Source organism: Podarcis vaucheri, assembly GCF_965113315.1.
Source record: "Podarcis vaucheri genome assembly, chromosome: 1".
NCBI lineage: Eukaryota > Metazoa > Chordata > Lepidosauria > Squamata > Lacertidae > Podarcis > Podarcis vaucheri.
The window spans coordinates 101,446,271-101,467,933 of record NC_138759.1 but is presented as its reverse complement, the minus strand read 5'-3'; the positions used below and the strand labels follow the sequence as shown (position 1 = coordinate 101,467,933).

Below are 21,663 nucleotides of genomic sequence, written 5' to 3'. Positions count from 1 at the left end.
CATACTTTGTTCAAACAAAATTAACTGTGTAATGCACAATGCATTAAACTTTCCAGTACTAACCAAACTGTCTTAAGGCATACTTATTCTTAGGTAAAAATAGATGTTTGTCCAGATGTGAGCATCTTGTCCCATCATTTGTTTCACATTATGGGATTGGAACTAGAGAAAAGCATGTGACAGGGTGCTGGAGGAAGCTGACTTCCCTTCCCCCTTTGCCCCAGCAGCTCCTCCACAAATCCTCTCCTGAGAGTCAGCTAAATGGGGCCTACTGAATGGGACAGGCTGTGGTGTGGGGGCTGAGGAGGAAGCAGGGTCCCTGGAAATTGAACGGATGCACCTTTCACAAGCAGGAGAGGGCTAGTGGGAATAGAATTAATGCAAATGGTCTTTAATGTTCAGTAGGCCCAGTTGCAAGAGACATGTATTGTTGGGAAATTAAAGGGGAAACATTCCACAAAATGGAAGAAACAGGCCAGGGGTGATCATGGCAACACCATCATTCTACATGCCATTTGAGTAGCCCAGAACTGATTTGCAAAACTGACTCTCTGAAAATCTGTCACTCTGAAAATCAGGGCTTAGAGTGGTTTGAATTTGCTCAGCATTCCTTTTATTGTAAATTTCTTAAATATTATTCTAAGGTTGTGCTGAGAATAACTTACTAGGAAGTTCCAATAAAATTAATGGGGCTTCTTTGTGATTACACATGTATAGTATTGCACTATAAATGTATTTTTTAATGTACAGTAGCTCCAAGTATGCTTCACGTGCACTTCATTTACAGAAATTTTGAATTATTAAAATGTAAGTTAAATGTATTTTCAGAACTATTCAGCTCACTACTCGCTGAAAATTCTGGCATGCATTAATTTGGACCTTTCTGACTTTTGAATTTTCCCCTTTCTTAATGTCAACTGTTACTTATCACCTATTTGTCCCTTAAAAGCCAGGCTGAGTAGCTGTGCTTAAATTCATTTTGGAATTGAAATTATTGAGAGTGCTAATACATTTTCTGTATTACAAAGGCTAAATTAAAGTACTCTGAAAGAAATGCTAATTGAATTTCTTGTTCAGATTATGACGCGTCATTGATCTTACTTGAAATATTATGCTTTTAATGTTTCTTTCATCCACAACACTGTTCACAGCATGTAGCATTTTATTTTTCACTACTTGTATTTCTTTTCTTGAAGCTCCATAAATTAACTTAAATGCTAACATAGTATTTTTCTCCTTTCGCTATATTTAGATGAAGAACCTTTTTTAATTCTGGCTGACCATCATGAAATCAGAAAAATCAGTACTGACGGATCCAACTACACTTCATTGAAACAGGTACAATTCCAATTATCATCTAATTAATACTTAATAATCTTAATACTCATTGCTGTTTAGAATGCTTGATGAACATAAAACCACAGTCTTAACTGCACTCCATAGCACAGGATAAGCTATGGACAAGGTTGGCTGTGAGCATTAAAAGTCTATAATTCAGTTGTTGTATTTCTAGTAACTGTAAAGGGCTATAATAAATGAGGTTTCTCTTTATTACGCTTTCCTTTGTCACCTTACTTAATTATGTGAATGGACCACTCAACCTGATACAAATATGTATATGTTAAATCTAATTACTATTCAGGTCCCAATATCCTGAGTAGCCATACCTGCTGAAATGTTTTTTTCCTACAAATAAAGTTCCACTACCAGTGTCTATTTTTATGAGCACCAGTCATCATGATATCATGTGTTATCCTACTCTAATAAGACCCATATTTCTACTGTGAATTGCAACCCATTTTGTAAATGTATACTCATGGTAAGTATTTCTGCTAGAAATACTGGACCATGTATTCCAAATGCACAGTTTTTAATGGACATTTTTTTCTGGAGGGTATAAATATTAAAATATCAGTTGATTGGAATTAGAATATGTTAAAATTTTGTGTTTGTGTTTGGTTTTTTTTTAAGTTGACCGATGTTTAAGTTGTTTCAATGCCTCCTACTGACTCTCTTTATATTCGGAATCTGTATCTTTCTTTAAGAATTTATAAAGCACCTAAGCCAGCTTGGCATACTCAAAGGATGAATTCTTTCAAAATCCTGTCAATTTTGTCAAGAACATTTGATTCATTAACTGTGAGATACTATGAACAGCATCTATTCTCCCTTCCTGGAGAACCCCCCCCCCTTTCCCCCCAGAGCTTGTTCTCAGAAACTACATCTGAGAGTTCCCAATTTGAGTGTTATGTGATCTAACTTCACACTTCTAATGGAATCCTGAATAATTTCTCCTGCACCTGCTTTTGCACCTCAATAGGCAAACAAAGAGGCAGGCACATAAGATGGGGTTTAACTGGGACACTTTTATTTAGATCTTAAATTGAAATCAGCAGAGGGGGATGACCATGGGGAAAGAACTAACTTAACTGTATAACTGTAGCCATTGGGTGACCCGCCCTTGCCGAAGGAATTAAGGCACGGCTTCGTAGCCTGCCCCAATTCCCAGGCAACACCCTGAAGGTGAGGAAGCCTTATCCCTGGGACTGCAGAACCCCAGGTGGAGGCTCCTATCTCACCCTCTGAACCGCAGAATCCGAGAAGTGAGCCCCGCGGGCCAACCCATCATCTAAAGGTGCCTGAAGGGCGTCAACATGCCCAAACCAAACTACCGTATATACTCGAGTATAAGCCGACTTTTTCAGTACATTTTTTAGGCTGAAAAAGTCCCCCTCAGCTTGTACTCGAGTGATGGTCCTTTCGGGCTGCTCCTTCCTACGCCGCCTTTGCCACTGTTGGCAGCAGTGGAGGAGGAACGAGCAGCCCGAAAGCAGCCCTTTCAGGCTGCTTGTTCTTCCTCTGCCGCTGCAGCCACCACCAGGTTTGTGGTGTGGTGAACCAGCTTATACTCGAGTCAATAGGTTTTCACAGTTTTTTGTGCTAAAATTAGGTGCCTCGGCTTATGTTCCGGCAGTGGCGTAGCGTGGGGGGTGCAGGGGGGGCCGGCCGCACTGGGCGCAACATCTGGGGGTTAGGGTTAGGGGGCGCAAATCCACGGGTTAGGTGGCGCAAATTACTTGCCTTGCCCCGGGTGCTGACAACCCATGCTACGCCACTGTATTCCGGTCAGCTTATACTTGATGGTATTTATTTTCCCACACCTAAACTGCCACTGAAAGGGGATAAATCTCTAGGGGCTATAACATAAGGGCTCCCAATGCCAAGACAGCACTCAAAACAGGTCAGGTGACAGTGGCTGCGTATAGGTTGCTTAGGATCCTCCTGCAGAGGATGTTGCCTTTCAGTCTAAAATTCCATTTAAATGTCATCCACTTAAACTAGCACTACATCTAACTGAATCATTTGAATATCCCTGCCATTAAGTTATAGGACCTAGAAGAAATATTGCAAGAGCTCTGAAGCAATCTTGTCCAAGTATACTGTATCCTTGCAGACATAAATAGATTGGAACCATGCTAAATCAGTTGCAGTACATTGGGGGGGGGGTGGATTCCCTAATACTACTACTACTACTACTACTACTACTACTACTAATAATAATAATAATTTATTATTTATACCCCACCCATCTGGCTGGGCCTCCCCAGCCACTCTGGGTAGCTTCCATAGAAACCAAAAATACACTAAAATATTACACGTTGAAAACTTCCCTGAACAGGGCTGCCTTAAGATGTCTCCTGAATGTCAGGTAGTTGTTTATCGCTTTGACATCTCGTGGGAGGGCGTTCCACAGGGCGGGCGCCACTACCAAGAAGGCCCTCTGCCTGGTTCCCTGTAGCTTTGCTTCTCGCAATGAGGGAACCGCCAGAAGGCCCTTGGCGCTGGACCTCAGCGTCCGGGTAGAATGATGGGGGTGGAGACGCTCCTTCAGATATACTGGACTGAGGCCATTTAGGGCTTTAAAGGTCAGCACCAACACTTTGAATTGTGCTCGGAAACGTACTGGGAGCCAATGTAGGTCTTTCAAGACCGGTGTTATATGGTCTCGGCGGCCACCCCCAGTCACCAGTCTAGCTGCCGCATTCTGGATTAGTTGTAGTTTCCGAGTCACCTTCAAAGGTAGCCCCACGTAGAGCACATTGCAGTAGTCACGTAGAGCGCATTGCAGTAGTCCAAGCGGGAGATAACCAGAGCATGCACCACTCTGGCGAGACAGTCCACAGGCAGATAGGGTCTCAGCCTACGTACCAGATGGAGCTGGTAAACAGCTGCCCTGGACACAGATTTGACCTGTGCCTCCATGGACAGCTGTGAGTCCAAAATGACTCCCAGGCTGCGCACCTGGTCCTTCAGGGGCACAGTTACCCCATTCAGGACCAGGGAATCCTCCACACCTGCCCACCTGCTGTCCCCCCAAAACAGTACTTCTGTCTTGTCAGGATTCAACCTCAATCTGTTAGCCGCCATCCATCCTCCAACCGCCTCCAGACACTCACACAGGACCTTCACCGCCTTCACTGGTTCTGATTTAAAAGAGAGGTAGAGCTGGGTATCATCTCATACTGATGAACACCCAGCCCAAACCTCCTGATGATCTCTCCCAGCGGCTGCATGTAAATGTTGAAAGGCATGGGGGAGAGGACAGAACCCTGAGGCACCCCACAAGTGAGAGCCCAGGGGTCTGAACACTCATCCCCCCACCACCACTTTCTGAACACAACCCAGGAGGAAGGAGCGGAACCACTGTATGACAGTGCCCCCAGCTCCCAGCCCCTCAAGACGGTCCAGAAGGATGCTATGGTTGATGGTATCAAACGCCGCTGAGAGATCCAACAGAACTAGGAAACAGCTCTCACCTTTGTCCATAGCCTGCCGGAGATCATCAACCAGTGCGACCAAGGCAGTTTCAGTCCCATGATGAGGCCTGAATCCCGACTGGAAGGGATCCAAATGGTCCGCTTCTTCCAGGCGTGCCTGGAGTTGTTCAGCAACCACTCGCTCAATCACCTTGCCCAAGAATGGAAGATTTGAGACTGTGCGATAGTTGGCCATTGTGGCTGCATCTAAAGATGGTTTTTTAAGAGGCGGTTTAATAACCGCCTCTTTCAGCAGGTCTGGGAAGGCTCCCTCACGGAGGGAAGCATTCACCACCCCTTCTTCCATTCATTATTATTTCACAAAGTCCATTATCCTTTGTGTTTGATTCCTGTTATATTCTTTTTAAAGATCCAGAATGTGGTTCATAGATTTTTTTAGCTGCAAAAAATTCAGAGCTTTAGGAGATCAAAAGTCCTGGAAAATGGCCTTGCAGCCAGGTTGGACACTACCCCCCCCCCAAGAAATTGTGGAATTCCAGGTGTTTAGTAGATGTGCTTTAATGTGCTTTATTTTTTGTACAAACCTTACTGCTTAATGACTTGGGGGGAAAATTGAATTTGTAACACATAAATTAACTTAAAGGGGAAGTTAATTTCAGGTTATTTATAGTTATCAGTTTAAATAACATGTGAGTGCCACAATCGAGCAGTCTTATTTCAGCATCATGTTCTATTAAAAGATATAAATCAAACTTGAAAATATACAAGACATATATTATACAGTTATATACACTTTTGATTAATCTTTGGTTATTTATCTTGTCAGAGTTTTCATATTTGTTGTATTAAATGGCTTATGGAAAAACCTGGTTAATTATTTTTTCCTTTTCAGGGTCTGAACAATGTGATTGCAGTAGACTTTGATTACAAAGAGGAGTTCGTCTATTGGATTGATTCCAGCAGGCCAAATGGCAGTAGAATAAACAGAATGAATCTGAATGGAAATGATGTCAAGGTGATTGGAAAGTAATCATGGAATTATAAACATTATTTGGGTTCCTACTTAATATTATTATATGCCAAATAGGGTTATGCATTTGCACAACTGAAGCTAGTAAGAATTATTATAAATACAAAATAGCATATCTGTTCTTTATTTTTATTTTTTACTAAAGATCAACTGGGCTCAAATCGTGCAGATAGTTTATTCAGCTAATACATGTCCAGTTAAATGTGTGGTTAGGTAATTCTAATAGCAAATAAAAATGAAGATACCGTTACAAAACTGTATGCTGTATGTCACAATATGATTGAATGAAGTCAAAGCAGCTTGTTTTATTTGATGGGTTAGAAAAGTCATTTAAGTATGCTGATTGAATTTATCCTGTATGTTTGCAACTTATTTTTCTTAACAAGTTATTGGTGCAAAGAGTTTTTAAGCCCTGTGCCTTGCTTGCAGGGCTCTGGGACAGTTGTACAAGGTCTCAGGATACTCCTGCAATCAGTGCTTTTTCCCAGGGGGTAGTCAAGGGTACAGGGACACGGGTGGCACTGTGGGTTAAATCACAGAGCCTAGGACTTGCTGATCAGAAGGTTGGCGGTTTGAATCCCCGTGACGGGGTGAGCTCCTGTTGCTCGGTCCCTGCTCCTGCCAACCTAGCAGTTTGAAAGCACGTCAAAGTGCAAGTAGATAAATAGGTACCGCTCCAGCGGGAAGGTAAACGGCGTTTCCGTGCACTGCTCTGGTTCGCCAGAAGCGGCTTAGTCATGCTGGCCACATGACCCGGAAGCTGTACGCCGGCTCCCTCGGCAAATAAAGCGAGATGAGCACTGCAACCCCAGAGCCGGCCACGACTGGACCTAATGGTCAGGGGTCCCTTTACCTTTACCTTTTTACTCAAGTGTACACAGTACCAGCACCTCTTTTGTTGTTGTTAAACTGTAACAACTTCATGGTGCTTACTGTAACAACTTCATGGTGAGTGCCAGCACCTATTTTTCTAGCGGGGGAAAACCACTGCCTGCGATACCTTGTAAGATCTCAGATGGCCTCTGTGCGGGATGATGAATGTGTGGCCTTACTATTAGGTGCAGAAGTTGTAAATGAAGTGGCAGTGGTATAGCCCATCCCACGCAAGGCCACAGCTGTAACTGGATAGTTGCCCTTGATAGCTTCAGCATCCTGTATGGTACACTTGTTGAATGATCAATCAATCAATCAATCAATTTCTTTATTCGACCGATAGTCAGAATTAAAACATTACACAATAATTATAAACTATAACATCATAGGAGATACATAAGTAAGGTAGGGCCACAGAACTAGACCTCTCACAGATAACCCACAGTTGAATGATCAAAATTAAGTTCAAATCTAAAGTTTTGTTTTTTTTAATCTCATCCCATTTTTTAGTTATGAGGGTTTGAAATTCCAAAAAAAAAAGGAAAAATGAAAATTTTGGCCTTGCCAGACTACACAAAAGCCTTAAAAACCCAGCCCGGATATTTCAAAACTAAAAATACTGATCTCTTCAGAACTTCATTGGCTTTAATATGATATGTCACATGATGGACTTTAGATTTCAAAGTTAAATTAAAAAATTTAAAAAGTGATTAAAAATGAATATGATTTTTTAAAAATCAAAAATATATATTAATATTTCTAAGAGCTACTTGCAAAATTTAATATTGGGATCTGTAATAATAATAGGGGTTGCTCATGCGTAAGTTGCCGCCACTCCTGGATAGGTTGCCTGGTTAAACCTTTTCTGTCTGGATAGCCATTCACTTCGTGGCTGTTTCAGTTGCTAGCAGAATCCGTCAGTGGGCGTTTCTTAAACCTTTTCCAGCATAAAAGCTGTTTGATGCCAAGTCTCCTCCTACTCTCCCTGCGCGGAAGTCTTCTGCGCAGGGAGGGGAGGGTGTGGGTAGCGGAGGACCCGTGCTCTCCCCGCTGGTCTCTGGCAAGGAGTCCTGGAGCCCTCTCGCCGATTCCCCCATCAGCCGCTCTATATCCCTGGTGTTACGCTGATTTCCTTCCCCAGCTGATGAGCTGCCTCTCTCCCTGCTGGGCCCTTCTCCAGCATCACTTGGGAGCCTTGCCTCCGCCTCTGGCTCCGATGTCAGTTCCCTGACAGGATCTCAATGAGATCACATTTTTAAAAAATATTTTGTGCATATATATCTGCCGTATTTGGGTTCTGTTTAGGATCTTAGAGTAAATATAACAGAATAAACAAGGCTTAAACCTATAATATCAGTCATTTCATATCAGGCATTTCTTTAGAAAGTTACTCAGTTAAAGGGCATTTGAAAAGCTAGTCAGGGTTTTCTTTTAAAAATGTGTTCGAAACCAGAGTGATAGAATTAACAATAATGTTAGAATTCTATGGATTTAAACTTAGTTTTGCTCATTCAACAAGTGTACAAAATATTAAGAAAATGGGAAGACATGAAGTATTGGATCACTTGATATGGAAGGACCCCACTTTGTTCTTGAAGTCTAACAGTAATGGTGGTTGTTCCTGTCTTCTGTCAATTTTCCTGGAGCGCCTACTGACAGTTACACCTAAAGAGGCATTTCACATGCTCCAGGTGTTTCTAAGCAATCAGCCCACTTTCCATACTGTATTTGATTCTGGGGGGCTTTCACAGAAGCAGATTACAACATGACATGTCTTCCTGCTTGCCAAAATCAAAAAAGTGAAAAGCAGCAGTTCTACTGGACATGTCTAGTGTCTAAACTAGCAGTTTGGATATCAGCCTGCACTTGGAGAAAAGGGACAAAAAAATTAATTTTAGGGTTGCCATATTTCAAACACTGAAAATCCAGACAGAAAAGTTGTTGAGTCTTTTTTTTAGCTTTACCCAAAGTTGTGGAGCTTTTCTGGCAAATTCTGGCTATTTTTAAAGAAAATTGCCAAAAAACAACACAGCCAACATGGGTTGGCATATGTCCAGATTTTCCCAGCCATTGTAGCGATTTCTGCCCAGACACTGCTTACAACTACAGTATTCCAGATATGTCCAGGAAATTCTGGACATATGGCAACCTTATTAATTTACTATTTTAAAATAGCTTTCTCAAACCAACCTGGGTTTTACTTTAGCCTCTTCGTTGTTGTTTTCAATATTCTTTAAGAAATGCATAATTTCCCTCAAATACCTTGGGAAATTTGGTCTGTAATCTTATATACTCTCTTTGAGTACAACAAAACTTACTTCTCAGTAGATATACAATTAATTGTGCTGCCAATTACGAAATCACATTTGTCAAGTGTAATATCATTTGTTTCTCTCTTGCATCTTCTAAATATTTTTCAAGAATAAGAAATGGATTCTGTTCTTGTTTTTCTGTGTATTCCACTACTTATACAATTTTAATTTCTCTAGGTAGTTCATAACACAGCTGTTCCTAATGCACTTGCAGTTGACTGGGTTGGAAAGAATCTCTATTGGTCTGACACAGAAAAAAGGATTATTGAAGTATCAAAAGTCAATGGCTTGTATCCCACCGTTCTTGTGAGCAAAAGGGTGAAGTTCCCGAGAGATCTCTGTTTAGATCCTCAAGCTGGGTATGGAACTATATTACAAATTATGTTAATTGATCACATCTGATTAGGAGAATGTGGGTTCTGAGGTTAGTTTATGAATGTGTTTAATGGTTACAAAAGACAACTCAAGTATTTATCATAACATATTTGAAAATTCCAGAATGGAAAATTGAAATATCCTTTTCTCCTCTGAAGGCAGAAGGAGGGTTAATTATGTGACCTGACAGAGATATATTTGCAATAAGTTAAAACTTTACAGCATAATATCATTAAGAGATGAAACATCCTTAAATAAGATAATAAAGCAGTAAAGCTTCCCCTATATTTAAACAGTTATGCTTCAGAATAAGGAATTCTTTTTTACAATTAACAGGCAGATGGGTCCCTCAATTAAAATTAATACAAACATCCAGTAGATCTTAAGAATTTGGTAAAGCTTTTTTGTTCCTTGACAAGATGTTTTGCTCCAAATTATACCCAGTGACATATTTTCTTTGGGCATTATTTCTCTGGATGTTACAAGCCAGGACTGTAGCTATTTATTAGAGATATCAGGCAAGCCAGCTTTGGTCTAGCCTGGAAATTAGCTTTGGGAGCTCTCATCTCAAAGAACAGGTGAGCAATAGTGTTCACATCAAAGAACAGGCAAGCAGTAGGATTTCCTGATTGACTCTGCCAAGCACCCAGCCATCCCTTTGACATCTGGTAGGGGAGAGAAAAAGGGCCTTCAGCGGTGGGTTGCTGTTTCTCACCTAACAGCTTTTGGAGCTGCAGCATCTTGAAATCAATAGTGATGTCTTTATTCATTATACATCTTTAGGCACCAGGTGAAAATGTTCCTCTTCAACCAGGCCTTTGTCTGATTAACATTCTATGACTCTATGTCCTTTTAAATGGAGGGGGGAGGGGTGTTATTTCTATGTTTGTTCTTGTTTTTATTTTGCATTTGTGTTTTATGCTGTGAACTGCCCATTGATTTCAATATGCAGATTTAAAGCCCCCGTGGCCATGGAAATGGTTGTGTAACATTGCATATAGATAACACAAAGTGTTCTTTTGTTTTCAGCTGCCCCAAACAATATTTTAATTGGCCTGAATAAATTTTGATTAAGGGCACTTTAGAAATCTTATTTATGTTTCTACAGTAGTGCCTATCCTCCTCTCCTCCTCAGAAATGAGCAGAAGCCTTTTCTAATTTGGGGGGCAGGCGGTGGTGGAAATAGCTCGCCTTATCTTATGTGACCCATGATCCACATGTGGGTCACTCGTTTTTCTTTTCTGATGCAAAATATCAATATTTGTGAACTTGTCATTTGATTGATGAAGTCAGGATCTTCCTGCAGAATCATTTGCTCAAGCAAAAATAGCAGCCCTGCAATGTGTGATTGTTTTCTGAGACAGTACAGCCAAACAAGGTCTTATAGGGACATCATTCATATGCTCATTACATCCATATAAATTGGGGTGAGGATATTTTATTAACAATAAAATTAAGATGTGGGTGAAGGGCACTGAACCCTTCTGTCTCCTGAACCATATTCCACTTTAATCCTTTGCTCCAACTGAGGGGAAGAGGACATAGGACAGTGCATTCCTTTTATTGGTAACATTAAGATTGCTACCACCTGGTTTCAACTGGAGTCAACAAGTGAAAAGAAATGGACCTGCCACCATAGAGTCTAGTTTGTCCCATATTTCAGAGATTTTCACTCTTTTGACAAGTAATATAATCAGTGAGCTCTATATTTACTAACCAGCAATAGTACTTCCTAGTTAGAATGTTTAGGATTGCAGTAATAGAATAATTCTTGATCCCCTGATTATACACATTTTCCCCCCTGACGAATACATTTGTATCAATAAACAAAAGAGTTATCAATTTTATTTCCTAGATATTTGTACTGGATTGATTGCTGTGAGTATCCTCACATTGGCCGAGTTGGCATGGATGGCTCTAATCAGACAATTGTGATAGAAACACAGATATCTAGACCAATGGCTCTTACAATAGATTATGTCAACAGAAGACTCTACTGGGCTGATGAAAGCCATATTGAATTTTCTAACATGGATGGCTCTCGTAGAAATAAAGGTCAGTTGCTCTCTGAAACAAAGTTCAGACATTTTGTTATTTAGCTAGGTTTTTTATGCTCATTATAGAAGTGAACGTATTTCTATCGACTACATTTTCACCAATAATGTATGCTAAGAAATCAGAACACTGCATATCCAAGAGGATGGAAAGCATGAGACTGTAGCTGTTTTTTTGTTTTTGTTTTTTTAAAGCACTACTCAATTATCCTTTCCAAAGCTAAAAATACTTAATGCAGACATAAAAGGAGAGAAAATCACCAGTACAAGCATAAAACATTTATTTCCATTCATTAATAAAAGTGCAGCCATTAGTTCTTTTAAAATGACAGTACATATGTGATTCAAGAATATGTAACTCAGGGATATACAAAGACCAATGAGGAAGAATATATAAAGACCAATTAATGATGTACATTTACTATTCCCCCCCCCATTCGTATCTATCTTTCTCTAGTATAAAAATCCGGTGGAACAGAGTTTAAAAAATCCAGTCGTTTTTTATATTTCGTTTACTGGGTTCCATTAGTGCAAGTGCCCTCCAGATGTTATTGGACTATTCCCATCAGGCCTGATTAGCATTGCCCCTGATGAGTTCAACAACATCTGGAGGGCAGCATGCTAGCTACTTCTGACTAGTGTAGTTCTGGAGATCTTCACCTCCTTAATCAACTGTAGCGATTTGAGAATTACTGCTGTGACACTGTGACTCCTGTACAAAACTTCTTGATATATATATATGCACAGCAAATGTACATGCACACATGTAAGTACCAAATATTTTTATTTGTTACTAGGCAAGCTTGGGGGATTATTGCTACTAAATTAAGAAGCCAGGCAGCAAATGGTTGACAGATTGAGCTGCTAATTTAAATGAAGACTTCGCTGATTTGAATCTTGCCTTATTAGTTGTTATCTGGGAATTGACTGTCTCATAGCATCAGGTCACATCTAGAATAAAGGAGTAATAATATTGTCTATCAGGATTATAATGGGAATCACTTTTCACATATTTACCAATTTATTTCTTGTAAGCACGGTTTAATTTTTGTGTGTATATTGTCAAAATTGGGAAAGTTCAAATGGGGAGTTAGCGCTCAACTTCAAAGGGCCCTATTTCTAACCTCATAGTACTTGGAAAATGAAAGAGTTGTCTCCCAACTTGGTTTCTATTCATGAGGCCAGCACTATACTACTTCTGCAGCTGACATGAAATAGTCAAAGCTCTATGGAAGACAATGGAGGTTCATACATATGAACAATGATGGACTTTTCTGAATTCACCTGCCTTTAATATTTTTTATTCAAATCTCATAAGTACTGTATTCAAAATCATATTAAAAACATCAATATTAGTTTATAAATAAAATAAATATTAATCAATATTGAACTGTGCATATTTTTTAAAAAATAAGAAGAAAGTACACAGGTTGTCATAAAGAGTATATAATTTAATGAGCGAGATTCAAAGCATAATTTTTATACATAAAATGGTAAATTGCATATGAACCCTTGATTAAACCTTTGACAAAATACTCAAAATTATGCTTTCCATGGTGAACAGTTTAATTTACAAACTCATTTAATGGACTTCCGTATACAGTGGTACCTTGGTTTAAGAACAGCCCTGTTTACAAACTATCCGGTATACGAACTCCACAAAACCGGAAGTAGGGTCCTGGTTTGCAAACTTCATCTTGGCCTAAGAACGGAATCTGAACAGTGGAAGGGCACCGGCAGCAGGAGGCCTCATTAGGGAAAGCGTGCCTTGTTTTAAGAATGGCTTTGGTTACAGAACGGACTCCCGGAACGGATTAAGTTCGTAAACCGAGGTACCACCGTAGTCCAGTATTCCATCGCAGACAGTGATTATAGAGAACCATGCTTTCTTTGCTTTGTATATAATTTTACTTACAGAAAGGGATGTAAAATATTAGAAATGCCAGATTTGCCATTGGGACTATTTAATCTTTCTTTGCAGGCTACTGGTATATCAGAATAACGATGCAGGTGGGCAGAACTCAGCAAATAGTAGAGAGTGTACTTCAATGAAAACCAATAACATTTGCAATTCTTCCTTTGATAACAAATCTTTTGTTGATGTGTCACATTTTCTTTCTTCAGGAATAGTTGCAGAATTGCGGATTCTGACGTCACCATATCCCCCTATATAGTGATCAATGTACCTATCACACATCCTTCACCCCACCCACTTGACTTTCATGTTCTGCCACCTGCTGTCAAAGAATGTGCACCTTAATAGCTGACTTTTCATTTAGTACTGCAAAGTCATATTTTGTATAAGTGTTATAAGATGAAAAGATCTTGGTTCCTCTTAAACCACTTCATCCTACATGATGATGCCCTGTAACAAGCAATAAATCTGAGCTAAAGCTCTCAGAGTTCCTCCTCTATATATGCGTATTCCTAATATATGTGGAGGAAAACACACTCAGTGTTTTCAACAAGTGTCCACAGTCATAATTTAATATTTTGACACAATTGTCACCCTTTATCTTGTTAGCACCAATCCTAGAGCAGTACAAGAACCTGGGGGGGGGGGATAAAATTGTTCCTGATCAGTTGCTATTTAGGGGTTCAGGCTAGTCCTATTTGCTCAGAAATATTTATTGATAGAAGGGATGTGGGTGGCGCTGTGGTCTAAACCACTGAGCCTAGGGCTTGCTGAACAGAAGGTCAGTGGTTCAAATCCCCATGATGGGGTGAGCTCCCGTTGCTCGGTCCCTGCTCCTGCCAACCTAGCAGTTCGAAAGCACGCCAGTGCAAGCAGATAAATAGGTACTGCTTTGGCAGGAAGGTAAACAGTGTTTCTGTAAGCTGCTTTGGTTCACCAGAAGTGGTTTAGTCATGCTGGCCACATAACCCGGAAGCTGTCTGCAGACAAATGCCGGCTCCCTTGGCCAGTAAAGCGAGATGAGCGCCGCAACCCCGGAGTCGTCCGCGACTGGTCTTAACAGTCAGGGTCCCTTTACCTTTATTTATTGACAGGCACTGTATCAGTAAGTAAAATATTACATAAGGGGAAGGTTCTATTGATCACTGGTCCAATAAGCCAAATGGGGTACTCCTCCACCAATCTCTGTCTCTCCTCAGCAAGGTCCCACCTGCCTGCTTCCTTCCTTACACCCAGTCCACTGTCTTAATAGCTTCCCCTCCTTAGAATCTGTAGAACTCGGCAGGCAGAAGAATGGGGACAAAACCAGAATTACCATAGTTGGTTTTGCCTATTACTGGCTCTGACTCCACCTATTTTTCACCTCCTTGCCTTCTGTCCTACCAGCCCCAATCAGCATCAGCCTTCACTGCTATTGATACAGATGTTTGTACAGTACATGTAGATTCTAGGGGGAAGTTCTACTTGGCATCCCCACATGGGAGCAATACTGACTGAGGAAGGCTAAGGACTACCAATGATTGCACATAACTGACAAATGTCATCTCCTAAAATTAGTACCGTTATTTAAAATAATTAATTATTCAATGGTACAGGGGGAAAAAGCATTTAGAAAAATGGAAAACAAATCATTAATATAGATTGATAAGCAGTTGCACTATCTTGTGAGCAGTTATCAGTAAATAAAATTGCGTACATCAATTTACATCTTGATAGACAAGATTAACAGTTCTTTATAAGCAGCATTTGTCAAACAAAGGTTACTAGATTTAGCATAAAAAGATACACTCAGTGGTAATACGCTCAATGACATGCAGCGCTTATATCAAGCATAAAAGAGTTTGACATGAAACTCATGGATATTTTAAAAATGAAACATAGCACAATTCCTATTCTCATCGCAAACATCTACTGTAGTACTTGCAAATATTTTCCTGTATTATACCATCAATGGATTGCTTCACTTGCTACCTTCCCTACAAACTGCATTGTATCCCTTTTGTGATACTCCTTCGGAGCCCAATCTAGAGGGCCAGAGTTCAGTGGCTTCTGCTTATACAATGGGTCTTTCCCCTCCAGCGCCCCTCGTGCCTCCTGCAGTTGGCTTGGGGGACAAGAGAACCCCCAGAACAGGGCATGGAGGTAGCCGGGGGGGGGGATCATTCCAATTGGCAAGCTGAAATGCTTGCACTGTTGTAACGTTCAACGTAGTGCAACATTGAATTCTCCCATAGTATTATGATCACTGGGTTTGTTAAATCAGTGCATATTATGGGAATAGTTCTTAGGTAGCAGTCTTCTACACAGTAGTCTTGAATGGTTAGTATTCCACAATGCAATGTTATTTAAAAGTTTGTTTTTTTAAGGTAATATTATTTTAAATAACATTTGCATACTACTCTTCATCTGAAAATGGCAGGGTGGTTCACCACATAAAAATACAAAATGAGAACACAAAACATAATAAAAACAAGAACAAAAACCAATAACTGCCCTCCCACAAACATATTTAAAAAGATATAGATTGTTAATCAGCCAAAGACCTGGTTAAAGAGAAATGTTTGCATCTGGTTCTTAAAGATATGTAATGAAGGTGCTGGGCAAACCTTCCTGGAGAGAGCATTCCACAAATGGGGAGCCACTGCAGAAAAGGCCTGTTCTTGTGTTGCCATCCTCTGGACCTCTCATGGCAGAGGAACACAGAGAAGGGCTTCAGATGATGGTCACAGGGTCTGGGTCGGTTCATATGGGGAGAGGTGATCCTTGGGGAATTGTGGCCTTGAGCATGAAATAAGCCTGAAAGCGCACATGAAATCCCACCTGATAATTCACAACAAAGTGAATACTAGCATTACAGCACAAAAACGCAGTGTTTTTCATGCACATAACTTCATTTTCTTCTCTCTTCATAGAGCTTTATCCTTACTGCCATGATAATTTTATGAACTGTGAATTACTATTTTACATGCTTGTTACTAGTAATGGGTGAACTTAAAACAGCATGCAAAGGGACACTGAACTAAACATACTCAGTGGTCTGAACAAAATTCTGAAGTTGGAGTGGGGGGGGGACATGAGAGGATGATTTGCCATTAATGCACAGTGCCACTCGGAAAACAAAATCAGTTAATTTGGAACATCAATCCCAAAATGTGGGAGAAGTTCAGATAGAAATGAAAAACTGTAAGAAAATTGCTGGAGAAATGGGTGTACTCACTATCTTGAACATGAACTCAAGCTGTGTGGAAAGGAAGAGTCTTTTGTACATGCCCAGAAAGTAATAGGCTCTGCTCTGACACTCTTTGCTCTTCTGCTGCTGTTGTGGTGGTGACTTGAAGCGCACCATATGCATGCCTAGACACAGTATAACCAAAACAGTGTGCCCTTGAATTGCCTTTTTAAATAGAACAATAACCTTGTATGATGAAACAAAGCTGCATCCAAAGAATTAAGGAATCCCTGCAGAAGCTATAAATTACATCCAGCCTACAATTTGTGCAAAAACTTTCAAATCTGCATGTGGCAGTGCTCAAATAGTATCCTGCTATCAGTTCCCTGGGACCCAGCTGTTTCTTTCACTATGGTTAGGCCAACAGAGTTTAGCCAAGTGGGGTTGATGTATCTAATCTTAATCCTAGATACTTTTAACTGGTAACAAAGAGCCTCCAGGCTTGACAGGTTGTCACAGCCATTATTCACAAGAAGCTATGCAGTCCTTGTCTTTGTCAGCTTTTGCAGTATGGAATATTTTAGCTGGCAGTCTTCCAAAACTGAACATTAATCTTACATTCTCTTGCAGTTCCTAATCAACATATTCTAGGCGTGATTGCTCTCACATTATTTGAAGACTACATCTACTGGACTGATGGAAAAACCAAGACAGTCAACCGTGCCCATAAAACCTCTGGAGCAGATAAAGTAGCACTGATTAACTCGTGGCATGCCATAACTGATATCCAAGTGTATCATTCATACAGACAGCCTGATGGTAAATATTTTCAGCATGTGTTCTGTAAAGAGCATTCTGACTTCATTAGAGTTCTGAAGACTTTGCTTAGTGATTAACCTAAGCAGTTTTATATTGAATTGCTAAAGAAGTAAGACGGAAAGAAGAGCAAAATATTAGAAGTATGGTTAGTTTCACTGAAGGTCTGACACTGAAGGTCCATTATATAAGCAACCTATGTTGGCTTTGTGAACTGCCCCAGTTCTCACTCAATTTTTGTAACGGGCCCTGGAAAGAAGTAAACTCTTACCGAGCCTGCAACCACTGCCAGTAAGTCTCTACTGGACACCAAGAAAGAGTTCACGGTTGCACAGGGTCCAGAATTCTCTGCTAGTTCTGAGTATTTTTGAATTTCAGGAGTCCTTCAGGCTTGTCAATTGGCTGAATTAGTCTGAACTAATATAATACGACGCAAACTGTATTTTATAGACAGTTTGAATCAATGCAATTTAAAGGCCTTTTGGACCTTTTTGTGTGTGTATCCTAGGAAAAAGTGGGAAAAAGTACAAAAGGCCTTTAAATTGCATTGATTCAAACACACACAGGGCCTGCCAGCCTGCCCATGAGGTAGCCTGAGGCAGCTGCCTCAGGCATTAGGACACAAAGAGGGAGTGCCTAGGTGGGCATCCTACCTCACTGCCTCCACTGCTGGAGAAGTGGCAGTGCCACAGGCTTCTGGCAAGATCTCACTGAAATCTTGTGCACTCCATGAGATCTTGCTGGAACTGCCTCGTGACCCAGATAAGGGAGGACTTGGTGGGCAGCACCTTTCCATTTTGCCTCGGGTGGCGAAATGGGATGTGCTGCCCCTGGAAAAAATTACTTTCATTCATATAGATAGTCTGATGGTAAATATTTATATGCATATTTGTTTACTTTATTATTAGCCGTACTGAGGTACCTCTATTTGCCAGAAGTTTATCTGGGGGAAAGCCAGCTATGTTGCTTTTCATGTGAATCACCTTAGCACATTTTAATTGTTTCCTCTTTTGCATTCCTAGTGCCTAAACATCTTTGTGCATTGACTAACGGTGGCTGTAGTCACCTGTGCCTCCTGTCCCCAGGCAAAACACACACCTGTGCCTGCCCCACCAACTTTTACCTCGCCGCAGATAATAAGACTTGCTTATCAAACTGCACAGCCAGTCAAGTAAGTAGAACGTGTGTATTGTAACATTTATAAGGATTACTTATTAATGTATTTAGAGACTTTGAAGCAGCGTAAAGGCTTGTGAGAGTTTTGAGATTAAGGGGGGAGGGCTCTAATAGTTTTAAAGAGCAATGAATGAAGGTACTGTTGGTTAGGAACTTGGTTTTTTGTTTTGTTTTTTCAAAATCAGAAAATCTGGTTTATGGTGTTATGGTGTTGAAGCCTAAATCATCTATCTTTATATTCCTTATTTGGATAAATTTCATTAAGTACATCGACAAAGCTATTCTCCCACCCTAACTTGACTGATAATGCATTGGCCTGGATCCTGATTTCCAAAGTTCTATTCATGGAACAGGCTCTTCCATCTCTCATTTGCTTTTATAGCCCACTGTCCCCCTCTGTTTCTGAGCTAGCATGTCATGGAATTTCCAAAAATACCCCCCTCCCCCAACCCATGAGAATGGAAGTGCCTTCCACTCGCCCAAGTATGCCTGTGAATCCAGATCATTAATACCTTTAGTGGGCAAGAAACTAATTTCAAAGAACAGCAGACTCCATATTATGGCTTTGGGCTCTGATTTCTTATAAATTATTTTCAGCTGCAAAAAAAATCATGTTATTTCAATAAAAACTGTTAACACTTGAAGGTTTTCCATATTATACCTTTCTCCTACAGTTCCGCTGCAAAACTGACAAATGTATTCCATTCTGGTGGAAGTGTGACACTGTAGATGATTGTGGGGATGGATCAGATGAACCTGAAGAATGCCGTAAGTATTTTAGCAAGTTGCATTAACCTAGCATTTTCCTACTGTAAGAGTCAATGTGGTACGGTGGTTAAGAGGGTTGGAGTAGGATTCAGGTCTCCACTTGGCCATGAAATTTGCTTGATGACCTTAAGCCAATCTCTCAGCCTAATCTAGTTTACAGGTTTGTTGTTTGAATACAATGGAGAGATAAAGAACCATGAATGCCGCCTTTAGTTTCTTGCAGGAAGGTGGGATATAAATTTGTGTGTCGAGGTCCCCAAGACACCCCAAATAAGAATACAATGACACTTGATTTATGTTTAAGGTTTTTGGCTTCTTTTGGCCACAACTTTATTAAAAATAGAGCAATGTGAGTGGTTGCTTAGGCTTTGGTAGCGACTAACTGACCCCGCACAGGGAGAGTCTGACATTTGCACCCCCCGCGAAGTCAGAAAGGGTAAGTCACCCGGGGAGAGAGACGGGACTGGGAACCATGCCTCACCTCTCCCCAAATGCTCCCAGGGGCTTGCGTGGCCCTAGCCACTTGCCAGGGAGTTCGGACAAAAGCATGGCGAGCCCCTGGGTTCCTTTAACGGAATTCCCTTGCAGCAGCAGCATTGGAGGGGCAGGCACGTACCCCTCCACCAACCAATTCCCAAACCAATGCCTAACCGCAACCTTACAAGTTGTGACGATTTGCTAAGCAGTAGGCAAAAACCAAGTGGCACCAGCCAATCAGCCAAATGGACAAAACTCCTACCGGGCCCCTGCCCCAAGAGCAGATGACCCCATGACAGGCATAGCAAGGTCAAGCAAACAGCCTAGCATTAGGGAGGGAGGGTGGGTGATCCGAAGCACGCAGCGAAAAGAGGAAGCTTGTCACTGCGTGCAGAGTATTTAACAAATAGGGCTGTCAATCAATAAATGGCAACATATAAATCTCCCTGGTAACAGCCCGCCCCTGTTTAAAGATGGCCAAACTCTTTTGTCCAGCAACAGTGAGGTGTCTTGTCAGCCCCCACCGCAACACATGCTCTCCATGAGGGAGAACACACTTTGTCTTTGTTGTTAAGTCAATAAAATCTACAAGACTGCTACAGAGTGAACAAACAATTTAGATAGTAACTTAATTATCTGGAGAAATAGAACTTTTTCTAAGCGTTTCTGCTGCAACTTGGTATAATATTTAACTTTTTTAATAATTTCCTAATATCTCCCTTATTTATATTATAGCTTTTGCAAATAATACAAAAGAAGATTTGCAGCAGTCTGGCAATCACTAGAGATTTCATAAGATGTACTGCTGCTTAGCACTTTTATAACACTGCTGCAGTATCCTGCAGCAGTAAAATCTGCAGATATTTTGATAGGCTCATAGTTCATGCACCTGCCACAATACTCCTGTCATTTTTTAAAAAGTAAACAATGTTTGCAGCAGGTACAAGTATGCCTGCTATAATTTTGCCATGACAGATGAATACGTGACAGGTGAATACAAATATATTATATTCATGAAAACAGGCTTGCGTAGCTTTGCATTTTCTGCATGGTAATTCATAGTGGAGACTTTTCTGCTGCACATGGCTTATATTGGTTGGTGCACACTCTTCAAATCTCTTCATTCTCAATTTTTTAAATAAACTAGGCCAGTAGTTTTTTTAATCAGCAAGCTTGAAAGCTTCCTAGAGCTCCAGTGCAACAGCAGAAGCAAAACAGGATCCTCAGCAGGTCACTTTCTTACCATACAATTAACAGTATTCCCTCATCTAGTTATGTTGGAAGTCTGTCAGGCAGTTACTAGGCAACAACCAAATGCTGTCCGCCAGTAAAGAGTATGTAGTGGATCAGCAAAGCAGCAGGGAAGATGGCATTGTGCTAACACACCCGTAGAACCATGGTCGCCCCATGGCATTTTGGCAAACTACAAAATGGCACCCCCTTCCCTGCTAGGGAAGAAGGGAAGAGGGAGTGAAGACTGACATCAGGAACAAAGAAGGAATAAAGATAAACATTGGCATCTGTTGCCCCTGCAGGTCCTGCCACCTGAGGCGGTCACCTTGCCTTGCATCATGCATAGGACAGCTCTAGGTGTAACCAATCTGGTTTTCCTGCTGGTGCATCTTTACTGGGCCAACGCTGCCTCATTCTTCCTCTCCATAAGCAGCAGCAACTCAGCTGTCAAGAGTGAGCGCTGCCACTCAGCCACACTGATTGCTGCTGTGTATAGGTATATTTATACATGTGGGTCAATTCAAATTGAGTTTAGGTGATTTTTCACTATACAGTGGTACCTCAGGTTAAGTACTTAATTCGTTCCGGAGGTCCGTACTTAACCTGAAACTGTTCTTAACCTGAAGTACCACTTTAGCTAATGGGGCCTCCTGCTGCTGCCATGACGCCGGAGCACGATTTCTGTTC

The 21,663-nt window shown here is 40.9% G+C and overlaps 1 protein-coding gene across 3 annotated transcripts in view; it reads left to right on the top strand.

Annotated features, from left to right (window-relative positions):
• The window catches only part of LRP1B (LDL receptor related protein 1B), a 768,212-nt gene that overhangs the window by 679,589 nt on the left and 66,960 nt on the right, over positions 1-21,663 (top strand). For all 3 annotated transcript variants that reach the window (XM_082196914.1, XM_082196915.1, XM_082196913.1), the window contains 7 exons: positions 1,253-1,338; positions 5,671-5,793; positions 9,171-9,352; positions 11,224-11,423; positions 17,137-17,325; positions 18,345-18,493; positions 19,173-19,266. In XM_082196914.1, the coding sequence (XP_082053040.1) occupies positions 1,253-1,338; positions 5,671-5,793; positions 9,171-9,352; positions 11,224-11,423; positions 17,137-17,325; positions 18,345-18,493; positions 19,173-19,266 (1,023 nt within the window). The remainder of the gene's footprint in view (positions 1-1,252; positions 1,339-5,670; positions 5,794-9,170; positions 9,353-11,223; positions 11,424-17,136; positions 17,326-18,344; positions 18,494-19,172; positions 19,267-21,663) is intronic.